The sequence below is a fragment of the Osmerus mordax genome, chromosome 25 (assembly GCF_038355195.1).
Source record: "Osmerus mordax isolate fOsmMor3 chromosome 25, fOsmMor3.pri, whole genome shotgun sequence".
In the NCBI taxonomy this organism is placed as follows: domain Eukaryota; kingdom Metazoa; phylum Chordata; class Actinopteri; order Osmeriformes; family Osmeridae; genus Osmerus; species Osmerus mordax.
Genome location: NC_090074.1, coordinates 2232021 through 2241318, shown reverse-complemented (window position 1 = coordinate 2241318; position 9298 = coordinate 2232021). Strand labels below are relative to the sequence as shown.

At 45.8% G+C, this 9298-nt stretch overlaps 2 protein-coding genes across 3 annotated transcripts; one reads left to right on the top strand and one right to left on the bottom strand.

Annotated features, from left to right (window-relative positions):
• Positions 1-309: 309 nt before the first annotated feature.
• taf9 (TAF9 RNA polymerase II, TATA box binding protein (TBP)-associated factor) lies at positions 310-3568 on the bottom strand. Its single transcript, XM_067229071.1, has 7 exons — positions 3429-3568; positions 2993-3074; positions 2757-2893; positions 2512-2646; positions 2024-2105; positions 1519-1629; positions 310-1105 (listed from the first exon to the last, which is right to left on the bottom strand). The coding sequence occupies exons 1-7, from the start codon at positions 3462-3464 to the stop codon at positions 948-950; spliced, it is 741 nt and encodes a 246-aa protein (XP_067085172.1). The 5' UTR covers positions 3465-3568; the 3' UTR covers positions 310-947.
• Positions 3569-3804: 236 nt separating this feature from the next.
• ap4m1 (adaptor related protein complex 4 subunit mu 1) lies at positions 3805-9075 on the top strand. 2 transcript variants are annotated; one of them, XM_067228699.1, is made up of 16 exons: positions 3805-4032; positions 4128-4189; positions 4433-4518; positions 4833-4939; positions 5260-5356; positions 5532-5642; positions 5825-5905; positions 6403-6465; positions 6677-6743; positions 6872-6925; positions 7120-7226; positions 7370-7461; positions 7596-7640; positions 7750-7800; positions 7967-8084; positions 8681-9075. In XM_067228699.1, the coding sequence occupies exons 2-16, from the start codon at positions 4132-4134 to the stop codon at positions 8870-8872; spliced, it is 1329 nt and encodes a 442-aa protein (XP_067084800.1). In that variant the 5' UTR covers positions 3805-4032; positions 4128-4131; the 3' UTR covers positions 8873-9075. The 2 variants fall into 2 exon arrangements, with proteins under 2 accessions (XP_067084800.1, XP_067084801.1); XM_067228700.1 differs by lacking the exon at positions 8681-9075 and adding an exon at positions 8472-8674.
• The last annotated feature ends 223 nt before the right edge of the window (positions 9076-9298 follow it).

Below are 9298 nucleotides of genomic sequence, written 5' to 3'. Positions count from 1 at the left end.
TCCTAAGCCACTTAGAAGATGGTGAACCTGGCCATTATGTAATGCGCACTGTGGACACGCACCAGAACAAGGGAGTTGTAGTCATAGGTAAAAATTCAACTTGGCAGGCAGGAACATAGTTTTTTGCTCAGAGGAACTTACAACTTTACAAGTTTAAAGTTCTGAAAATAAAGGCTTTTGTGTCCCTTACCTTAGCAGTTGGAAAACCTATTTTTTTGTGATTAAAGATCCGATGCCTTGAACTCGCCTGTTACACAAACTAGACAAGTATTGGCCTATCATTAAAATCACGTTCTCAATTGATCAGTCAAATAATTGTGAACTTTATTATTTTTTAATTCGGACTCTGTCTTTGGGTCTTGTGATCCATTCACAATGCAGAAAGCATCCAGATACAGGAGCCTAGATCAAATTCTCCCTCTGTTGGTCACACTATGAACACATTTTACAACCAGGAATGTAATTTACATTTCTATAAACCGGCCTTATGTATCATGCAACTACACAAAGATACAAACAATGCCATTTCTTCAAACAAACGCCATGAATTACTTTTCATCTTTAAAAGTCTAGGCAAAATGTTAGTGACCTTTACCTATTGGTGGGCATGGAAGACTTAATAACCGCTGGAATACTGAAGCTGGATTAACATGTCAGTAAGTCTCTGCTTAATCGTTACAGCATTGCAATTTATGCCTTGTCCACTTACTGTAAACTAAGACATTAACAATTTTTTATTTATTGAAGCACTGCGGAAAATACGTCAGTTTTTTTTATTGTAATTTACAAAATTAGTGGCAAACAGGCATGAGATACTACAGTTTACAAGACGTAACGTGATGGTGGGGGTTGTTCGCAACTGTCTAAATTCAAAACTATCATCTACTTTATTTACAGCAGGGCACTGTCGATTTCTACTACCGGAGTTAATCTACCAACACGTGAGGTCATAATGTGTCGTAATCGTCGTCGTCTTCGTGCTTCCTCTTCAGTGATTCGCTGGCTGAGTTCTGTGACACCATGTTGGTTGTGATGATAATGTTTTTGGAGCCAATCAGAGAAGGGTTGATGAGGACATTCTGAACTGTCGGAGTGGATGGCGTGGCTGGAAAGAATAAAACATTGAGGATTTACAATCGTAATGCATTTACTTTTGTAGACCAACTGTTGGATCCTAAAATGTCCTGCCAGTTTCCCTGCCACACTTAAGGATGTGTCTTGTTAGCTACATAGTGTTTCTTAAGTTCAAATAGAGCAGTGGTTCTCAACCCTGGTCCTCAGGGACCCCATGTCCTGCATTTTTTAGATGTTTCATGGCTCCAACACACCTGATTCAAATGCATGTTCGTTACCAGGCTTCTACAGAGCTAGATAACGACCCATTTATTTGAATCAGGTGTGTTGGAGCGGGGAAACATCTAAAACATGCAGGACAGGGGTTCCCTGAGGACCAGGGATGAGAACCACTGAAATAGAGAAAATTCAGGTGTAGATTAAGCCCCCAGACGTCACACACACCAGATTTGGAGACGGCAGTCTGAGAGGAGGGGATCTGAACGGTGAAGCGTTGTCCACTCAGAGACACCGGCGTCCCCACTTTAGCGGTGACGGACTGCACCGATGGTGTTCCTGAGGACAAGACATTTACATTTAGCAGACGCTCTTATCCAGAGCGACTTACAGTAAGTACAGGGACATTCCCCCGAGGCAAGTAGGGTGAAGTGCCTTGCCCAAGGACACAACGTCATTTGGAAACCCGGGAATCGAACCGGCAACCTTCTGATTAATAGCCCGATTCCCTAACCGCTCAGCCATCTGGGGGGGGGGGGGGGTCTGACCCCCCTAATTAAGACTTGGACCCCCCCCCAAAAGAGGTAAAAACAACAGGTCAAGGGGGGTCGATACACGCCCTGGAGAAGAAGTTGCCCCCCCGATTGTCTGTGTATAATTCACACCCTGACTAAAAGGTGTAGCCATGTGATGCGGAGAGCCCTTCCTGTGTGTTTCCATGGTGATCACTCACCCAACGTGGGCGTACTAGGCCTGCTGGACACCGCTCCTACGCTGAGACGAGGTACAGTTATCCTTCCACCGGACGACGACACCTACACAGCAACGAAACACAGCCTTTCATCATCCAGCTAGGGACTGTACGTTTACCTGGCGTTACTAACGACAACCAGACAGATTCTATTCGTGCAGATTTACATTTACATTTAGTCATTTTAGCAGACGCTGTTATCCAGAGCGACTTACAGTAAGTACAGGGACATTCCCCCGAGGCAAGTAGGGTAAAGTGCCTTGCCCAAGGACACAACGTCAGTTGGCACGGCTGGGAATCGAACTGGCAACCTTCTGATTACTAGCCCGATTCCCTCACCACTCAGCCATCTGACTCCCCTTTACCCGTTTACCTGGCGTTACTAACGACAACCAGACAGATTCTATTGGAGCAGATGCCAGGGAAGAGTCCAACAACCGCACAGCTTTAAGGTCTGTTGCCTGTTGTACCTTTTTCTGTATGGACTTCAGTCTGTAGTTGGGAGCCGTCAGACAGTAGCGATCTGGGGGCAGGCGAGGGCCCGTGTAGGGCTTGATCAGGGGAAGAGGAGTTTGGTTCTTTTGTCTTGCTACTTCCAGGAGAAACTGCAACAACAAACAAACATCAGCGTTTGTCCTGGCCACGCACAAACAGGCAGGGTGCAATAAATTCAGAGTCAGTTTAATTGTCATTCAACGGTTTTTCGAGGTCTTACGTCTCGAGGGGGTGGAGAAGTAAAGGACTGGTCCATTCGACATTGGATCGCCAGCCGTATGTCGTCTGCATCTACGTTGGATTTCTTGGCGTGAGTGGCATATATTTTGGCGTCTTCAATAATGTTTGTCACGTATCCTGCAAGTGAAGAGGGCAATGATAATGACATCTCCGTGCATAAACATATGTTTCCCACACGAATCCTCGATAAAATATGTTGTAGCTAAAGCCACTTACTGTAGGTAAACTCCAACATCTGGTTTATCACCCTGGGTTCGTACTCCGTGATGCCCATGTCTTTCAGGATTTGCATCATAACCTGAAAATGGGTGGGAAAATCATTGACAAACACGAATTTACCGTGAAAATGCATGTACAGTTGATAGTAGATAAGCAAAACAGCTCTAAAACGCTTTGATATAATCATGTTTTATGACACCGAACGTAAACATGTCGATGGCAGCAAATAACACTACTAGCAAGTTGAACAGCTAGTCGAGCTAACTAGCATAGAAGCCAGTCACGGGTTGACCAACATTACGTTTGGGGTTTACTGTACTACAAAACGTTTCAAAATAGCTGCCGCAAGACGCTCACAGAGTAGACAGAGTATATTCGTATGTAATGAGACAGTTAAGTTCTGCAGACGTCTATGAAAACAGTTGATTAATACCTGAGCATCTTTCGGTACAGTTTTCGGAGTAGCCATTTTCGCTTTTGCCTCTCACCCCGCGCTTCCACTTCCGCACTGATCGATTGTGTGACAGTCAGACGGCAGTACTGCCACCTGTGGGTCTGTAATTCTGTATGGGAGTCGTCAGAATGATTGATTAAATGTATTCACTGCCATTCGTGACTCTACGGAATCGATTTAGCTTGTATAGTGATTGCTACCAGATGTGTTAGGCGTCAGGACAAAACAAAATGTAGGCTTTTATTGCAACGGCCAGTGTTATGCAAAAACGACACTAGATGGTGCTGTGGAACACTGGGTTCATTTTAGCTACCTCCTGGCGGTCACATTTATTCAAAGTAGAAGCTGTTTGTAAACACATCAAATGTAGCTAGCTACAAATACATATATTATCTGTATTACTGATAGTCTCGTGATATCAAAGACAATCTGCCGTTCAAGACATTCCTGCGAGCAAGACGGCAGGGAAGCAAAGTAGATTAGACTAGTGGATAGCCTTATTGGCAGACGTGGGGAGTAAGACGCCTTCTAGCTAGCTAGCAAGCTAATGTTCTCAACGACTGTCAGCTAGCTAGTCTAGAAGGTATGTAGAACCAACTAAAGCTATGGTCACATGATGCCACCTCGCTGCTTCTGTGAGATGGTTCCTGTTATTGTGCTAACCTGTTCTTTCCACAGGAAGATGATTTCCCAGGTCTTTATCTTGTCCTCCAAGGGAGACCACCTAATCTACAAAGACTGTATCCTTTACCCCCCCCCCCTTTCTCTCTCTCTCTCTCTCTTTCCATGTACCCTACTTTTGAACTGTTGACTCAACACACTGAGCTTCTTGATTACATTAATTGGTGCAGTATGTAAATATTCAACTCAGTAATTTCTGCCATTTGAAGATGTCAGTGATTACTGTGACACAATCAAAGTATTTGAATGCCAGATCACTCGCACAGTGACAACGCGATTAGGTCTTTAACATGACGCATTAGTTCGTGGCGAGGCTGGAAATGAGTCCGTCAACATTTTCTACAAGATGGTCACCGCGCTGACAGATGACCAACCACCAGTGGTCATGGTATGATGTCTCTGTGTGTGTGTGTGTGTGTGTGTGTGTGTGTGTGTGTGTGTGTGTGTGTGTGTGTGTGTGTGTGTGTGTGTGTGTGTGTGTGTGTGTGTGTGTGTGTGTGTGTGTGTGTGTGTGTGTGTGTGTGTGTGTGTGTGTGTGTGTGTGTGTGTGTGTGTGTGTGTGTGTGTGTGTGTGTGTGTGTGTGTGTGTGTGTGTGTGTGTGTGTGTGTGTGTGTGTGTGTGTGTGTGTGTGTGTGTGTGTGTGTGTATTCTGACCTATGTGTGGTTCTGGGACAGATCTTTCTCGTCTGATTACTTTTCAGAGTCGGAAAGACCTGCACTTTGTTCACATCAAACAGGGAGGACTATACTGGGTTGCCACGACGACGGCAGATGCCTCTCCATTCACCATCATCGAATTCCTCAACAGGTCTGCTCCAGTAGATAGAGGTCGGGGTGGATAAACACTGGTTTAAAATGCTTCTACTGTGTTTGCATTGCCCTACGCCTACATATCACCTGCCTACATTTTTACATTTAGTCATTTAGCAGACACTCTTATCCAGAGCGACTTACAGTAAGTACAGGGACATTCTCCCTGAGGCAAGTAGGGTGAAGTGCCTTGCCGAACCAACAACCTTCTGATTTATAGCCCGACTCCCTAACCACTCAGCCATCTGACCCCCAACATTTTTATGACCTTGGGCTGGTCCGTTTGTGTGTGTGTTTATTTGATTGTCTGTGTTCCAGGTTAACAGCCCTGATAAAGGACTACTGTGGGAATCTAACAGAGAAGTCGGTACGGATGAACTTTGCCCTCATATATGAGCTGTTGGATGAAGTTGTGGTGAGCATCTTTAGCCTAATCCCTGCTCTCACTTCCACTCTGGAGCCAATCTGAAGACCGTTTACAAAGCATTCTTCCATCTGTGAGACATGAACACAACTTGGAGAGATTGGCTTTGTTAGATTGCCATCCTTTCATCTTAACCCCGCCCTCTCTCTCACCCCTTTCCGAGCAGGACTATGGTTATATCCAGACAACCTCTACTGACATCCTGAAGAACTTCATCCAGACTGAGGCCGTCAGCTCCAAACCGTTCAGCCTGTTTGACCTCAGTAACGTCGGCCTGGTAGGTCACCTAGTCGGCATCACCGGGGAGCCACAGATAAATGCATTTGAGATAACCTCGCTCGACCAAATCCATGACCCCTGGGATGAACTGCATTCAAAAGAACTTAAAGTACTTAAATTGTATTTATTTTTCATCTTAAGGTTTTTTGATCGTTTTCATGTCTCCCATGTTCCTTGTAGTTTGGAGCAGAGACTCAGCAGAGCAAAGTGGCTCCAAGTGCTGCGGCCTCGCGGCCCATCATGTCCAGCCGGGGAGAACAGGTGCGTTTGATATGTCGCCACGTGTTCAAGGCCTGGCAGCTGACATGTGGCTGGGAAACACAAACCGTTCCTTGACTCCGACTACTTAAATACTGTCCTAACTCTGCACTTCTGATCCTAGATCTTCTGGTGTGCTTTCTTCATGCACTATTTGTACGTCTCTTTGGATAAACACTTCTGTGGGTTAAATGTAAAATGTAATGGCCATGTACTTTAGTATTGTAAACGTAGAGGCTATCTACATTAGAGGGAGTCAGATGGCTGAGTGGTTAGGGAATCGGGCTGGTAATCAGAAGGTTGCTAGTTCGATTCCCGGCTATGCCAACCAAATGACGTTGTGTCCTTGGGAAAGGCACTTCACCCTACTTGCTTCCGGGGGAATGTCCCTGTACTTACTGTAAGTCGCTCTGGATAAGAGCGTCTGCTAAATGTACTTGAGTCTTGTGTCTGAACTGTCCCACATCCTCAATTCCTCTCTTCCTTTGCCCTGTTTCCAGGGAGGGAAAAATGAGATATTTGTGGATGTGATCGAGCGGATGTCTGTGGTCATTGGTTCCAACGTGAGTAACCGTGGAAACATGGTGTACAGAAGTTTGTTCACAACATATGAGTTATTAAAGACCTGTAGAGCTTTTTTTCCCTCTGTCTCTCCCTCTCTCTTCCCTTTTTCTTTCTCCCTGTCTCTCTCTCTCGCTCTGCCTCTCTCTGTGTGTCTCTTTGTCTGTCTCTCTGTCTCTTGTCTTTCTCTGCCTCTCTCTCTCTCTTCTCCAGGGAGTGTTGATGAAGGCTGACATAGAGGGGGAGATCAAGGTGAAATGCTACATGCCCAGCTGTTCTGGTGAGCACCATGTTCAACATGGCTGCACATGCTGCGCAATGAGAATCTGTTTGAGGTTTTGACAGTTCATTTCTGTCTTCTCTTCCCCCCACTTCCTCTTTTGTGTCCCCTATGACCCTCATCCACAGAGATGCGTATTGGACTAAATGAGGAGTTCAGCATAGGGAAGTCTCAACTGAGAGGTGTGCACGGAGCTAAACCTGTCAGGCCATCTGATTTGTGTTTTTATCTCTTATCTTGGGTGACTAAGGTCTCGTTTGTCTGTAAATCATACACTGTCATTATTACTTGTTTAATTCGTAGGTACTGCGGATGTCTGACAGTGATAGACCTTGTTGGTTCCACGGTACTCTTGGTAATGGTTTGTGTCCCCCAGGCTACGGGGCAGCGGTTAGGGTGGATGAATGCAGCTTCCACCAGGCTGTGAAACTAGACGAGTTTGACTCCTACAGAATCCTGAAAGTCTGTCCCAGCCAAGGAGAGGTGGGGTGTTCACCCACGTAACACACAAACACTCATAATGTACACATTCTCACACACACACACACACACACATAATGTACACGCTCACACACAAGGATCTCATTATCTAAACATTTTTCTCTACTTGTCACTTTTCCACGCAGCAAACGGTGATGCAGTACCAGCTGTGCGATGACCTGCCCACTCCAGCTCCCTTCCGCCTATTCCCCACCATAGAGAGAGACAACGGTGGCAGGTACGGAACAGACACTCTTGAATCAATCCAACACAACCCGATCATATCTCCACAGGAAGTCCTGTTGTTTTTGCAGCTTGGCGGACAGGAAGTTGAGTCGTAGCATTGCTAAACCTCCAGCCCTCATCCTATAGGTTGCTGCTGTATCTGAAACTGCGCTGTGAGCTGCCACCTAAAAGGTCAGTTCTTCCTTTATGGGAGGAAAAAAACTTTTTATAATGATATATTTATTTAGCAGAGCTGCAACCTCTCGATTTGTATCAGTATTAATCGACGTTTTGTTTGCAGCTCTGCTATTAACGTGTCGGTGACTATACCTGTCCCCAGAAATTCATTAAGGTGAGATCGTTTGTGACCCCTGCACTGCATCCATAAAACCTACCAGCGTAAACGTTGCTCTTCAGAATGTCAATAAAGTGTAATTACACCAAATATCAAAATGCTAAGCTAACGCTAGCTCTCCCTTGTTTATGTTGGTGCCCTCCTCCACGCTGGCTGTCCCCAGCCTGTCCCAAGAGCTGAGCAGTCCGGATCAGAAAGCAGAGCTGCAGCCCAGGAACAAGGCCATCCTCTGGGAGATCTCTCGCTTCCCCGGGGGCTCTCAGCTCTCCGCTCTGTTCAAGGTGAGTCAGGTGGCTGAGCGGTGAGGGAGTCGGGCTAGTAATCCGAAGGTTGCCAGTTAGATTCCCGGTCATGCCAACTGACGTTGTGTCCTTGGGCAAGGCACTTCACCCTACTTGCCTCGGGGGGAATGTCCCTGTATTTACTGTAAGTCGCTCTGGATAAGAGCGTCTGCTAAATGACTAAATGTAAATGTAAGGTGACTCCCTGGAGACACGCGCTCTTTCTCTCTCCTTCCATACGTTCACTCTCTATCTCTCTCTCCTCTCTCCCCCTTTTTTTTCTCTCCCTATGTTTCTCTCTCTCTTTCACTTTAACTCTTTCTCTTTCACTCTACCTCTCTTTCTTTCTTTCTCGCTCTCGATCTCTCTCTCTGTCTGGAGGTCCAGTCTGGCCTGTTGCCATGGCATCGACACCCTTGGTCAGAATGTCTCAGATCAGTCCTGTCCTTCCAGAGTGGACACAGAGATGACAGGAGATCCCTGCCAAGATGGCAATTAGGATTCTGATCACTCCCCCTCTCCTTCTCCTCTCTTCCTCCCCCTCTCTTCCACCCATCCTCCCCTCTCCCCCTCCTCCCCTTTTCCTGTGTTTTCAGTTGGAGGTCTCAGGCTTGAGCTCGGCCTCCATGCTGGAAGTAGGTCCGGTCAGCCTGAGCTTCGAGCTGCCAAAGTACACCTGCACGGGACTGCAAATCAGATTCCTCCGCCTCTCGCCGATTCAGCCCGGACCGTCTCAGCGCTGGGTCCGCTATGTGACTCACTCAGACTCATATACGATCCGCATCTGACTCCCACACACACACACGCAGACACACACACACTGCACTATCACGTTAGAGCTGGCTAGTCCATTTGTCGAGAGCAGGTTCTGGTTTTCCTATTCCAACTGATGCTATTGAATTTCAGTGACTTGGATCAAAACACAAGCCATGTTTGAAATGGAGAGACAAAATGTTGGAAAAATATTATTTTTTATTAAAGTGTGATATTTTTTGAGTGATTCAATATACATGAAAATATGTCTACTTAATCAAGCATTTACAATTCTCACACTGCAAACACACAGAAAAATGCATGGCTAATGTTTTACATTTTGCACCCATGATGTGATTTCTAACCGTACAGGAAATTAATATTATGTTATGCAATCAATACACTTGGTTTACTAAGTGTGAAGTCATTTTCGATCTCAAAAATACTTGTAATGCAAACCT